General features: G+C 50.1%; 1 protein-coding gene across 1 annotated transcript; it reads left to right on the top strand.

The window, feature by feature from the left end:
- The first annotated feature begins 246 nt into the window (after window positions 1-246).
- Window positions 247-10,681, top strand: RRM1 (ribonucleotide reductase catalytic subunit M1). The gene is made up of 12 exons (XM_042893852.1): window positions 247-384; window positions 957-1,040; window positions 1,625-1,786; window positions 2,290-2,369; window positions 2,861-3,062; window positions 3,985-4,134; window positions 5,498-5,719; window positions 6,620-6,696; window positions 6,997-7,132; window positions 8,074-8,169; window positions 8,994-9,182; window positions 9,490-10,681. The coding sequence occupies exons 1-12, from the start codon at window positions 259-261 to the stop codon at window positions 9,670-9,672; spliced, it is 1,707 nt and encodes a 568-aa protein (XP_042749786.1). The 5' UTR covers window positions 247-258; the 3' UTR covers window positions 9,673-10,681.
- Window positions 10,682-13,279: the final 2,598 nt, after the last annotated feature.

Here is a 13,279-nt window from a genome sequence, read left to right as displayed (position 1 = left end):
AGTGCATAACTGGAGGAAGAGCAAGTTCTGGAGGCTGGCTCTGTTCCAGTGAAGTGCTGTCACAGCTTCCAAATTGAGGAGCTGTGTTTCTGGGATTCTTTTCTGAAGGCCTGAGAAGTGTTCTTTGCATTGCACATTAAACTTACAGTACCATCGTTTTTCTGCAGCCCTAATGAAATCCTTACATTTTTTTGTCAGCTTTATTTTAATGATTCTCTACTAAAGCTGTTTGTTTTCCTTAGTTGTTTCCTGCTGTGCATGAAGGATGACAGCATTGAGGGAATCTACGACACCCTGAAGCAGTGTGCCCTGATCTCCAAGTCTGCTGGTGGCATCGGGCTGGCTGTGAGCTGCATCCGCGCCACGGGCAGCTACATTGCTGGGGTGAGTGTGCAGGTGGTGCCTGCAGCAGAGCAACCTTCTGCCCTGGGGAAATGCCTGCATTCCAGCTGCCAACCCAGCACTGCTTCCCGACGGCTGAGCACAGCAGCTCGTCCGGCCCCATAGAGCTTCCTTTCAATGTGCTTTAAAACAAGGAGGTTGGTTTTTCTTGCTGCTTGGCTTTCCTAAGAGAAGTCCTTGCAACAGATCTCGTGCTGCTGCCTGATCAGACAATTCCAACTTATTTATGTGTCAGCAGCCTGGCATATGCCTGAAGGCCAAGGCATTGGCATTTCCCTCTTTATAGTTCAACTACTTAAGGTGTTCAGTGGACGTATGAGGATTTTTTTTCTTTTGGTTGCTGTCTGTGTAACCTCTGCACGACTCCAGATTGCCTTGTGTTGAGGAAATCAGTTAATGGTGGATTTCTTTAATTTAAAAGGGGAAAGTGTGGAGGTTCCAGGGGCAGGTGGTGGTGCCACCAGAGCACTGACTGAAGTGATCGATTTCCAGCTTTCAAGATGATGGCTGAAAGTTGCTTTTTTGGTAACGGTGGTTTTCCTGTGCTCCTGCAGACAAATGGGAACTCCAATGGACTTGTCCCTATGCTGAGGGTGTACAACAACACTGCTCGCTACGTGGATCAAGGTGGTAACAAGGTAATGGCTTTGCATTGAACTGGGGGGAAAGAGGGGAGCCGCACCAGGGGGAGAGTTCACCTGTGAAGGGTTGGAACAGTGACATCAGTGATGCAGTGGTGGTTGGCACGTTATTAGGAAAAGGACTTCTTTCCCTCCTTGTTGGTAGCCCAGCGTTCCATCATGCAGGTGTATCTTCTGCTGTGTGCCTGCTGTGTGAGATGTGTGCTTCAGGTCATCTCTTGCAGTGCTTATCAATCACTTGGATCAAGTGATTGAATCAAGGCTGCAGAAAGTTTCTTGTTCTGCATCCTTTGTGTTCAGGTAGCCCAGAGGCCGATGGAGGTAAGGCTCATAGGTAAATCTAGGAATTGTCAAGCTCCTCTGTTGACACAGGGGAAATAATTTTCATTAAGAATCTGGAACTACTGGCATGGCCTAGCTCCAATGAGAGCAACAGTGATACAGAACAGCACTTTGAAATTGCCTCAGTGAGACTATCAGACTGACTTTAGTTAGTTTGAGGTTTTGTGTGCCCATGGCAGCAGTGTGGGAGGTTTCATTTTCAGGATGGTTTGATCTGATCTTGATGTTGTCTGTGTCAGAGACCTGGGGCTTTTGCCATCTACCTGGAGCCGTGGCACCTGGACATCTTTGAGTTTCTTGACTTAAAGAAGAACACTGGGAAAGAAGAGCAGCGTGCCAGAGACCTTTTCTTTGCCCTCTGGATTCCGGATCTCTTCATGAAGAGAGTTGAAACCAACCAGGTAAGGAGCTTGTTGGGTGCAGAGGAGCTGTGTTAATGGAGGAGCAGAGTGGTGCAGAGCTGCCCTAGCAGGTTGCTGTACCCCAGCTGAGCACTAGGTTGTGCAAGTGGAGAACTCCAGTGGAGCACTTTGCTTCGGGGCTGAATCACTTGCCCACTTCTGTGCCAAATTTGTACTTTGCAGTTTCCATATAGCATCAAAATCTTCTCAGTAATTAGATCCTCATTCTGCTTGTTATTCCTTGAAAATGGGTTACATCTGAGAATCAGTCACTTCAGGATTCCAGGTGCAGTTTGTCACAAGGATTCCTACAGTTGATTTTTAAATAGATCAGACTGCTCCAGTAAACACCTTCCCTGTGCCTGCAGGAAAAGCTGGCTCCTTTTTCAGGATGGGAACGTGAGCTTTCATGTTGCTGTTTGCAGCAGGATCTGCTGATGAAGCTGAATGCTGTTAATGAACGAGGCACCTACAGATTTTGAGTATTTTTTTCCTTCTTACAGGATTGGTCCTTAATGTGCCCAAATGAATGTCCTGGCCTAGATGAGGTCTGGGGAGAGGAATTTGAGAAACTGTATGAGAGGTAAGGGAAGCGAGCAGGCTTTTATACAGCGGCCATCTGACTGCAGAACTGCCCTGGTGTGGTGCCTGGGAGCCAAAGCACAGGGTTGTGGTGCTGGCTTGGAAGGGGCTGCTCAGTTCAGTTGTCACAGTGGTAGCAGTGGCACAGATGGGGATGTGCAGTTACTCCTGCTCCCAAGTGAGAGCTGCTGAGCACAGGCTGTGCATGAAAGCTTATTTCAGAGTGAAGTTCTGAAATGGTCCCTACTTAAGGCAGTGGGTGGCTCTGTTTTGAGTGAATTGTGTAGGGTGCTTTAGGGAAAGCTTCCTATTTCCTTTATCCAGAGCAGTCTGAATACTCTGCCGTTCAGGCTCTGCTGGCTAATTTGAAATTGAGTGGGGTTGTGCCTCCTTGGGAACCTGATGAATAGATTGATCATAGAATCACAGAAATGATTCCTGTGCTGCTTCTGGAGAGTCTGGGAGTCACTGAGCACCGTGTGCCCTTTGCAGCTATGAGAAGCAAGGCCGTGTCCGCAGAGTGGTGAAGGCCCAGCAGCTCTGGTACGCCATCATCGAGTCGCAGACAGAGACTGGCACGCCTTACATGCTGTACAAAGACTCTTGCAACAGGAAAAGCAATCAGCAAAACTTGGGGACCATCAAATGCAGCAACCTGTGCACAGAAATAGTGGAGTACACCAGCAAAGATGAGGTGAGTGGGAGAGCAGCAACTTGCAGCAGTGCAGGAAATGTGTAAAGGTGCTCGTTGCAGCTTTTTAGAACATAACCAACCCTTGGCTGGGGAAGGAAGCAGGTAACTAAGGAAATCCTGGGATGCTTTGAGTCGAGTGTGTACAGCTCTTCCACTGGGTGACTGGGTGGGTATGGGGAGGCGTCCCCTCCTTTCCAGCTCCTGTTGAGGATTGGGCATTAAAACAAGGTACCCATCAAAGTGAACCTCTGGAGCTGGAGAGATAACTGAGCTTTGTGGCTTGCAGGCAGGTGGTGTAAGCACCTCCTACCTCCAGATCTGAACTTCACTGCTAATTGTCTCTGAGTTCTCCGTCTCATTTAGGTGCTCGGTGGAGTTGTTGTGCTTGGACTTCAGCATTTGCTAACAAAAGTAAAGAAGGGATGCAGAAATGAGTCAGTGCTAATGCAACGTGAGACATCTCTAGTGCAGTTAAGCTCTTGAGGCTGTTAAAACTGAAAGCATCAGCTTCTACTGCCTGAGCTGAGCCGAGCTGTTCCAATTATCCTGGGGTTGGAAATGAAGTGATTGTTAGAAAGTAACGAGGACGGTGCTCTGATATATTCTGGATCTCACGAGGATCATCTGCTGATTCTAATAAGAAGTTGGGCTCAGTTTCTGGAAGGAAAGCTTACAGGCTAGAATTTTTATAGTGATACTGATATCAGCTAACTTTTTGACTTGTTATTGTCCTTTTTCCAGCTTGTGAAAGGCATGCAAGTGAGAAATGTGTCTTTTACAGCCTTTTAGCTTGCGTGGTGCTTTGCTTGGACAGAGGGCGTGCTCTGGAATTGAGGCAGTGTGTCTTTTGCAGGGGGTGTTGGCTGACACGTTGTTCTCAATGTTGGCTGACATGTTGTTTTCAATGTTTTCTTCTGTGCAGGTGGCAGTTTGCAATCTGGCCTCCATAGCCCTGAACATGTACGTCACTTCGGAGCACACTTACGATTTCAAGAAGCTGGCTGAGGTCACAAAGGTTATTGTCCGAAACCTGAACAAAATCATTGACATCAACTACTACCCTGTGCCTGAGGTGAGTGCTGTGCTGCACTGCTATGGAGCTGATGGCAGCCCAGGAGCTGTGACAGAGGCTCTGCTGCTCTCTGCAGTCCCAGTTTGAAGGAATCGCCGAGGGATTCTGTAAACCTGTGGTGGCACAGAGCTGGGGGCTCCCATAGCTGCCTGTCTGCAGCTGTGACCTATTGGCGGTGGCACCTTCAGCCCCCATCCAGAGTGGCTCCTTAGTGAAGGACTTGTAGTCAAAGCTTCCCCTTGAGATGGATCTGCAGGTGGATTTGTTGGTGTGTGTGTGTAGACTTCCATAAAGCACAGAGCAGCGTGAGGTGGGGAGCAGAACAGAGGGAATCATCCTGGAACTCAGCCTTGAGCTGTTGGTTTCGTGTATTTTTGGGGGGGTGTGTGGATAGTTTTGTGGAAGGGAAGACAGAGGGTTGGGAGTTCTTGAAGGAGGGAAGGGTGCAGAGTTACATGCATTGCAAGAACACAGGAAGGCAAGCAGCAGGGCTGGGCATTGGAGAAAGGAGTAAGCCTTCCTTCATGGCCCTGAGCACCACATCCAAAGGCTTTGTAAACACATCCAGGGATGGGGACTCAACCACCTCCCTGTGCAGCCCATTGCAGTGCTTTACAGCCCTTTCTGTACACAAGTGTTTCCTGAGATCCAGCCTAACCCTCCCCTGGCACAACTTGAGGCCATTTCCCCTCGTCCTGTCACCAGTGAGAAGAGACCAGCCCTGCTCTGCTGCAGTCCCCTTTCAGCTACTGGAAGAGAGCAATCAGGTCTCCCCTCAGCCTCCTCTTCCCCACACCAAACAGCCCCAGTTCCTTCAGTCTCTCCCCATAGGCCACATTCTCCAAGCCTTCCTCAGCCTTGTTGCCCTTCTTTGGACCTGCTGCAGCACCTCCATGTCCTTTCTGTACTGAGGTGCCCAAAACTGAACACAGAACTCCAGGTGAGGCCTCATCAGTGCTGAATGCAGTGATGCATCAGTGCAAAAATACTCCAAGCTGAAGGCCAAGCCTGGTGAAGATCACTTTTTTTTTTCCAAGCACGTGCAGTTAGAGCACTTGAATTCAAATATCTTCATGGATCTGTTTTTGAGGGAGGGTTTAGTATTCATTTCTAATCACACCTTTATTGTGTCGGATCGAGCAATCAGGATTAGCGATCGCTCCAAACAAACCTTAATCCTGATCCTCCAATTCCTGCCTTACCAAACAGTGGGGAGCTCAGGGCTGGCTCACTGCAGCAGAACGGACTGCCAAGAAAAATGAGGGCAGCCACAGGGGGAGGTCAGAGATCCTTCCGGAGCTTCTATCCAACTCTGTTTCCACGCAGCTCAAGTCGCCATTCCCTCTGCTTGAATCCCCCGCAGGCGGAGCGCTCCAACAGGCGCCATCGCCCCATCGGCATCGGTGTGCAGGGCCTGGCTGACGCCTTCATCCTGATGAGGTTCCCCTTTGAAAGCCCCGAGGCGCAGCGTCTGAACCAGCAGATCTTCGAGACCATTTATTACGGGGCTCTGGAAGCCAGCTGTGAGCTGGCTGAGCAGCAAGGGCCATACGAAACGTATGAGGGTTCTCCTGTCAGCAGAGGGGTAAGTGCCAGAAGTGTCCTGCTTCAGGGCCGAGGCTTTGAAGTACAGGTTGTGTGATGGCCTGAGGGCTTTGATACGGAAGGAGGGATGTGACTGAAACTTTGTAATCATAGAACCATAGAATTGCTCAGGTTGGAAAAGACCTTAAAGATAATCAAATCCAACCCCAACCCAACCGTCCTACCTGAACTCTAACGACTCGCCCCCTAACTCATGGCCCTGAGCACCACATCCAAAGGCTTTGTAAACACATCCAGGGATGGGGACTCAACCACCTCCTTGTGCAGCCCATTGCAGTGCTTTACAGCCCTTTCTGTACACAAGTGTTTCCTGAGATCCTCCCCTGGCACAACTCGTCCTGTCACCATTGAGAAGAGACCAGCCCTGCTCTGCTGCAATCCCCTTTCAGCTACTGGAAGACAGCAATCAGGTCTCCCCTCAGCCTCCTCTTCCCCAGACTGAGCAGCCCCAGTTCCTTCAGTCTCTTCCCATAAGCCACATTCTCCAAGCCTTCCCCAGCCTTGTTGCCCTTCTTTGGACCTGCTGCAGCACCTCCATGTCCTTTCTGTACTGAGGTGCCCAAAACTGAACGCAGAACTCCAGGTGAGGCCTCACCAGTGCTGAATGCAGTGATGCATCAGTGCAAAGTGCTATTTTTCTTCCATCATTTGACTATTAAAGTGCATTAAGAAATGCATAAGATAAATGGGGGTGAAGAGGAAGACAAAAGAAAAGCTTCAGCTTCTATTGGGGGGCCCTTCTGTGTGATTAAAAGATTGTGAGATTATGATACAGGAGCTTAGCTGAGACTGAACAATTAATAAGGACAATTAATAAGAATAGCAGATCGATTAATAACATAATTTATGAAGTACAAAGAAAATAATTTGTGTTCTTCAGATTCTGCAGTACGACATGTGGAATGTCACCCCATCCGACCTGTGGGACTGGAAGGCCTTGAAGGAGAAGATTGCAAAGTAGGTAATCTTGCATGGTTAGTTTCAAATGCAAATTGCATTGGGCATATTATGACTGAAAGCAAAAGGTTGGCTGCAAGAATTCCAATGGCTCTATTGTAGTTCCCTATTACTTCCTTCTGGTAGGTCTTTACCTGTGGCTGGCTCTCTTTGTTGTTGTGGTTACACGCAGGCTGTGCCCACCCCAGGGGCTCTGTTCTAGCTGAGATGTCTGAGCTGAGGATTCCTGCTTTGTTCCTGGGTCTTTTCTCTTCTTTCTCCCTTGGTTGAAGCTTTCTAACTCGTGGCTTTCATTGCCAGGTATGGTGTCAGAAACAGCCTTCTCCTTTCCCCCATGCCAACTGCTTCCACTGCTCAGATCCTGGGCAACAACGAATCCATTGAGCCCTACACCAGTAACATCTACACACGGAGAGTCCTTTCAGGAGAGTTCCAGGTAAGCACTTGGGGTAGCTTTGCCAAAGAGCTTTTCTGTAGTTTTAGTTTCAATAACTTCAATCATTGGAAAAGACAAAATGGAGGCTACTGATTACTCTCCCATGAGGATAGGTTGAGGGAACTGGCGTTGTTTAGCCTGGAGAAGAGAAGGCTGCAGGGAGACCTGATGGTGGCCTTCAGTGCTTGAAGGGAGTGGATAAACAGGAGGGGGAACGGCTGTGTGTGAGGGTGGGTGGTGACAGGACAAGGGGAATGGCTTGAAAGTGAGCCAGGGGAGGTTTGGGTTGGATGTGAGAAGGAAGTTTTGGAGGCAGAGGGTGGTGAGGCAGTGGCACAGGTTGCCCAAGGAGGCTGTGGATGCCCCATCCATCCCTGCAGGCATTGGAGGCCAGGCTGGATGTGGCTCTGGGCAGCCTGGGCTGCTGGTTGGTGACCTGCACACAGCAGGGCTTGGAGCTGGATGAGCGCTGTGCTCCTTTACAGCCCAGGCCATTCTGTCATTCTGTGGTAGTCAGTTCAGTCAGGCACTTATGTCCAAAGCCAAAAATGCTAAGGAGAACATGTAACCAGTGTGTCTGGGCTGCGTGCTGGCTGCTATGGGTATGCAAAATTTTAAAGAAGTGCTGCTTTTCTCTGGGAAAAAAACCAATCCACTTCATTAGACGTTGACTAATGCTGTGTGGGTCAGGTGCAGGGCTTCTGGACAGATACCCCCACAGTCCCAGCAAGGAGAAGTTTGCTTAGTGCTAACTGGAAAATGAGAGTTTGGCAGTGCTGCACAAAGTCTTGTGTAAGTGTTAGAAAATCCCTACGTGTGTCAGTGTGGATTTTTCTTCTGTAAGTGAAAAACCTCCTCTAGGAGGTGCATCTGTGCTGTAAGGCAGGGCACGTAGCTTAGGGCATGCAGTGCTTTCATTCCTGGGCCTTTGCTGCTTACAGGTTGTGAACCCACACTTGCTGAAAGATCTCACAGAGAGGGGTCTGTGGAATGAGGAGATGAAAAACCAAATCATTGCCCACAATGGCTCCATCCAGGTATGCGTGGAGACGAGGGGGGGCTGGGGCTGTCTCCAGTGTGAGCAATGCTGGGGGGGGGGGGCACTGCTGGGAGCAGATCTGACACAGTGATTTTAAGGTCTGCTGTGTGTGAGTGACTCAACCAGCCTGGGAGGAGAAGCCTCAGTCTGGAACATTGCTATTAGAAAGATGAGGGAATGCATCTGAGTGGTGATTTGTTCCTGCTGGAGCTTGCCCACGGAACAGAGAATTCCAGTGGAAATATGCAACTCATTATTACTTGGACAAATAGAGAGCTGAGCTGCTTTGCTTTATGCAGGTTCCACAAACGTTTGGGCTCCCTTTTATCACAAAGGTTGCGGAGGGGTGATTTTATAGCAATGAGTGGGCTTGAGACAGGAGCTGAGCACGTGGCATCCAGATCTGGGGGGTGGAGGAGGAGATGGGATGGATTATTTATGCTCTGGAGGTTGAAATGCTGCTGTGCTCGGAGTCACACACGCTAAAAAAAGTGCATCCTACTTGTGCAGTTGGACATGAGTGGGAGTGCTGGAGTGCTTCTGTAAAGCCTCACAGCTATTCAGAGCAAAACATGAGTGTCCTATTTGAAAACAGCTCTTTTGCTCTAAATTCCCCAACACAGGCCACCTTCTGAAAGCAAGCAAGGTTTCTTTGTGCTCGAGTGCTTTCAGATCCAAAGTGTTTGGGTTCAGTGAGGGAGCTGCAGCTGCAAGAATTCTGATGTGGTGGAATCAGTGATTTGTGGAGGGTTTGTGTGCATGAATACGAGCATTTGGGTTGTAACATCGGGTTATGCTGCATTGGGAAACTCTTCCTTTCAGAATATATCTGAGATTCCTGCTGACTTGAAGCAGCTTTATAAGACAGTGTGGGAGATCTCCCAGAAAACTGTCCTCAAGATGGCAGCAGACAGAGGAGCTTTCATCGACCAGAGCCAATCTCTCAACATCCACATCGCAGAACCCAACTATGGCAAACTGACCAGCATGCACTTCTATGGCTGGAAGCAGGTATGTGGGTGGGAGCTGTTCAGAACTAAGGAGCAAATGGGGCTCGATAAGGGCTTCCATGAAAAATTGGTCTTGGAAGGGTAAATGAGCATTTCCTCCCGCGAATCCAGAGTTACCAGAGGAACATCTCTGTGGAGCAGTAAAGCTGCAGGCCCTGTGGCATTGCTCCCATGAGCCATGCCCACAAGGCATTGCTGTGAGGTGCTCACAGTGGCATGGCCTGCAGGAGGGTGGAATTAGCAGCTCCTTTTGGCTCCATCACTTGCCAGCCCATTCCAGCTCCTGGATTTGTGCTTTCTCCCTGCAGGGTCTGAAGACAGGCATGTATTACCTAAGGACAAAGCCGGCTGCAAACCCCATCCAGTTCACCTTGAACAAAGAGAAACTCAGAGAGCGGGAGAAGGCCGCTGAGGAAGAGAAGGAAAGGAACAAAGCAGCCATGGTTTGCTCCCTGGAGAATCGTGATGAGTGCCTGATGTGTGGCTCCTAACGGCCCTGCAGTGCCAGCAGAGCTGCTCTGCCCGTGGCTCCCATCTGAGATAGGTGCACTTAGTGTCACTTCAGGGCAGAGGAGCTCGCTGGAGCTGTGGCAGAAGGGCAATCACTGTAGTGTATGGTAGCTTCCCCAGCTGAGAATTAGGGGATGCTGCACATGTATGGGTAGAGTGCATAAAAAGTTTGTGTATTGCTTTTGTAGCTGGGCTTCCTGGAAACCTAAGTGCTCTTGCGTGGTCTTGGGTTGAACCCTATAGAAAGAAGTTCTCCTGAACAGCTAGGAAAAGTGCTAACGCTGCTTACAGGTCTGCCTTGGGACTGGAGACACTTCCTTGCATTTCCTAAAGACTCACATCCTGTCTTCAGAGGCAGAACCTGACTGACGGGTTCTCCTTTGCTGTGACAAAACACCAGGAGAAGAACCCTATGCTGGCTGTGTGGTGTGCCTGATAGGCAGTCTGCCTTGGCAAAGCAGCAACTTCTGTTAAGCTTGAAAAGATGTTGTGTGCACATCTAGCAGTGAGGCCCTTCTCCCACCATTTATCCCTGTCCCCAACTCCTTCCAAAGATGCAGGATGCTGGGGGGTGTCTTGCTGCTTGGAGGCTTCCTTTCCTGCTCTCAGCCTGACTGAAGGACGCTGCACTCAGTTACTTCTGCTTTTCAGCTCTGAGCAGGAAATGGCAGAATTGCTGCAGTGCGTTCTATTCTGTACCAAAAACCCATTCAAGTTTCCATCAGTTTGCTGCTCACACAATTCCATGCTGTCCTTGAGCAGAAAGCCTTGACAGTGCGCACCCCATCTTTTCCGAAGCGCTGCATTCATCCACCCCAGCTGGTTACTTGGAATTTTAGGAACATGTTTTTTACTTCTCTACCTACTTAACTCTCTGCTCTAATGCCATGGGGCTTCATCACCCAGTTCTTAAATATTTATTGAATTCGTGTACCATACAACTAACCCTTTAATCCACAGAACTCAATAAAATGTGGTATGTCAAAGGAATGAAGGGCGGCATCTTGGGAATGGTATTTTGATTAAACTTGCACTGTAACAGCTGGAGACAGGAGCCTTTTTTGGTGAGCCCTGCACCTAGAGCAGCAGCTCCATGTCTGAGGGCTGCAGCTGTGTGTAGCAGGACCCTGTGTTTGCCTGGGTGCCCTGCTGAGCTCAGTGTGGTGTCTGTCCTTTAGAAGTTTTGGGCTAAAGGCCATGTAGCACCATGTCCACGTTTCAGTAACAGGCAGGGGAGGTGGGCTGAGTTCATGGAGCAAACCTGTGGCTGTGCCAGAAGCAAGGTTTGGACCTTCGTGTCTTTTTTTTTTTCTCCAGCTCTTGTTCCATTTCTTCTGCTTCCAATTCTTTTTATAAGGCACCTGTGAAAATATCATGGGAGATCTCTTAGAAGCCTCTCTGTGCTTCTAAGGGAGGATGGTTGGGTCTGAGTACCACTCGTGGCAGCTGTGCCTCCTAAGAAATATCACCAAGAAGAGATGCTGCTGTCTGGACCAGCGTGAGAGCTCGTGTAGACAGGAGCATGGCTGCAGAGCCAGGCACATCCTCAGCTGCCTCAGCCTTTGCTCCCTGAGCACGGCAAGGAGAGGTTGGGGGTCGGCTGTAGCTGGGCAGCACAGCACTGATGTGTCTGTATTGAAACAGCAGTAGCTCCCAGTGGACCCTGCAGCCTTCGCTGCCTCTGTTCTTGGAGTTTGCTTTTGCTGCCACCTCTCCAAGGTGCTTCCAAAAGTGAGAGCTGTTGAAATCAAGCACTTACGCCTGACCTGATTTCCTGGGGGAAGAGTGCTTCATCTCCCACCCGCTGTCAGTAGCCAGGAAAGCAAGCTGTCACCGCTTCAGCAGGGTTAGTTCTACTCAGTTCTTTTTCTGACACAAGTTTCTGTTAACTCAGCTGCAGCTGAACAGAAGCAATGCTTTAGGAGGCTCTTTCCTCCTTTAGCATCTCCCCACTCGATGATCTCTGGGAAGCAGCTCCGGGCTGCAGAGAGCAAAATCGTGCCTCTTGGTAATAATGGGCACCAGCCCCCAGGTTACAGTTGAGACAAGCCAGACCCAGAGGCAGCCTGAGGGACCAGGACAACTGGGGCTGATGAGGAGCAGCCTGGGCTGTGTCCTGGCTCTGCCTTAACAGCCTTGGAGCACACGAGCAGCTCTCATTGGCACCAAAGCCAGTGTGAATCCAAACTCCTGTGTGGTGCTGTTGGGTCAGGCCTGTAAACTCTACATTTGCAAAGCCCTTGGAGAACTTGCTTGGTAAGAAATGTACCCAGGAGCACTGCTGCTGAGATGATTTCATTTCCCAGGGTTCAGTTTACAATTGAATTGTGCTGATCTACGCTGATTTGGATGTCAGGGGGAAGTTGTTTAGAGAGAGAGTGGTGAGATGCTGGAACAGCTGCCCAGAGAGGCTGTGATGCCCCGTCCATCCGTGGAGGTGTTGGAGGCCAGGTTGGATGGGGCCCTGGGCAGCCTGGGCTGCTGTGAGATGGGGAGGTTGGTGGCCCTGCATTGGTGGGGGGTTGGAGCTTCGTGATCCTTGAGCTCCCTTCCAACCCAAACCATTCTGTGATTCTGTAATCTAGAGGGAACCTGAAGTACTAATCCCACCTTGCCATTATTTCACGAGGCACTCTTAGCACCCATGGCATTTAGAGACCTGCGAGGAGGTTTTGTGGTGCAGAACTTGAAGCTGGCAGAGGGTTTGGGAAGTTCCATCCTCGTGAGCCAGCAGTGTGCCCTGTGTCTGAAGGCTGGGGGCTGGGATGGGGCTGGGCTCTGTTCCGTGGTGCCCAATGCCAGGACGAGGGGCACCTGCATAGGCTGCAGCCCAGGGAGTTCCATCTGTGCTGTGAGGGGGGCAGAGCTCCAGTACTGCTGCCCTGCGAGGTGAGGATCTTCCTGCAGACATCCAGACCCACCTGGATAATGTCCTGTGCAAAGACTGAAGGAACTGCTTCAGGGGTTGGAATGTTTCGTTGCTGTCACTTCCCCAAATTCCCAGCTGAATGACAGCCTCAGCTCTGCAGCCTTCCCTTGGCAGCCATGGAGAGACGCAGATCCCTCCTTACCTGCCGCCAGCAGGGGGCTGTTACACCTTCCAGCTCCCTGCTTACTCGGAGAAGCCAACCCAGTCCCATCCATTCATTTTGTGCGTCGTTTTTTCGATCTCCATCGTGTCGATTCTCTTACTGACTTCACGTGGATTCTCTCTATTTCTGTCAGTGCCCAAGGCTGCTGCTGAGCCCACAGCTGCATGGTGCAGAGCTGAGGATCACCGTGTCTGTGTGCAGTGCTTCTGTTCCACTTCATGATGAAACAGATCTGAATACTGCTCCAGCCCTGGAGTGAGTGCAGCCCTCCTGCTGGGGCTCAGCCACACCGAGCTGCTGCAGCTCTCACTTCCCACCCTTTCCTCATTGCCTCTGCGTGTGTGTTTGAGCTGATGTGTCTTAATTTAAGGCAGCCGAGTGTAACTGTGATTCCCAACTGCAGCTGCAATGCAGTGGAAAGCACGGATCTCACTGTTCCCCCTAAGGCTTTCCTCGTCTGATTTTCCTGTTTTAAAGTAGGTGCTTGTAAACGTAT

This window comes from Lagopus leucura, unplaced genomic scaffold, assembly GCF_019238085.1.
Source record: "Lagopus leucura isolate 7727_CA_CO unplaced genomic scaffold, USGS_WTPT01 239-7_obj-0_obj, whole genome shotgun sequence".
NCBI lineage: Eukaryota > Metazoa > Chordata > Aves > Galliformes > Phasianidae > Lagopus > Lagopus leucura.
Note: the sequence above shows the minus strand (reverse complement) of the source record. Positions and strands in the feature narration are given on the sequence as shown.

What these genes read in the sequence shown, in the direction of transcription:
- RRM1 (XM_042893852.1), top strand. Translation starts at nt 259, where the DNA reads ATGAAGGATGACAGCATTGAGGGAATCTACGACACCCTGAAGCAGTGT. An exon ending in AGAGAGTTGAAACCAACCAG is followed by an intron (nt 1,787 to 2,289) that starts GTAAGGAGCTTG and finishes TCCTTCTTACAG; the next exon opens with GATTGGTCCTTAATGTGCCC. An exon ending in TTGAAGGAGAAGATTGCAAA is followed by an intron (nt 6,697 to 6,996) that starts GTAGGTAATCTT and finishes TTTCATTGCCAG; the next exon opens with GTATGGTGTCAGAAACAGCC.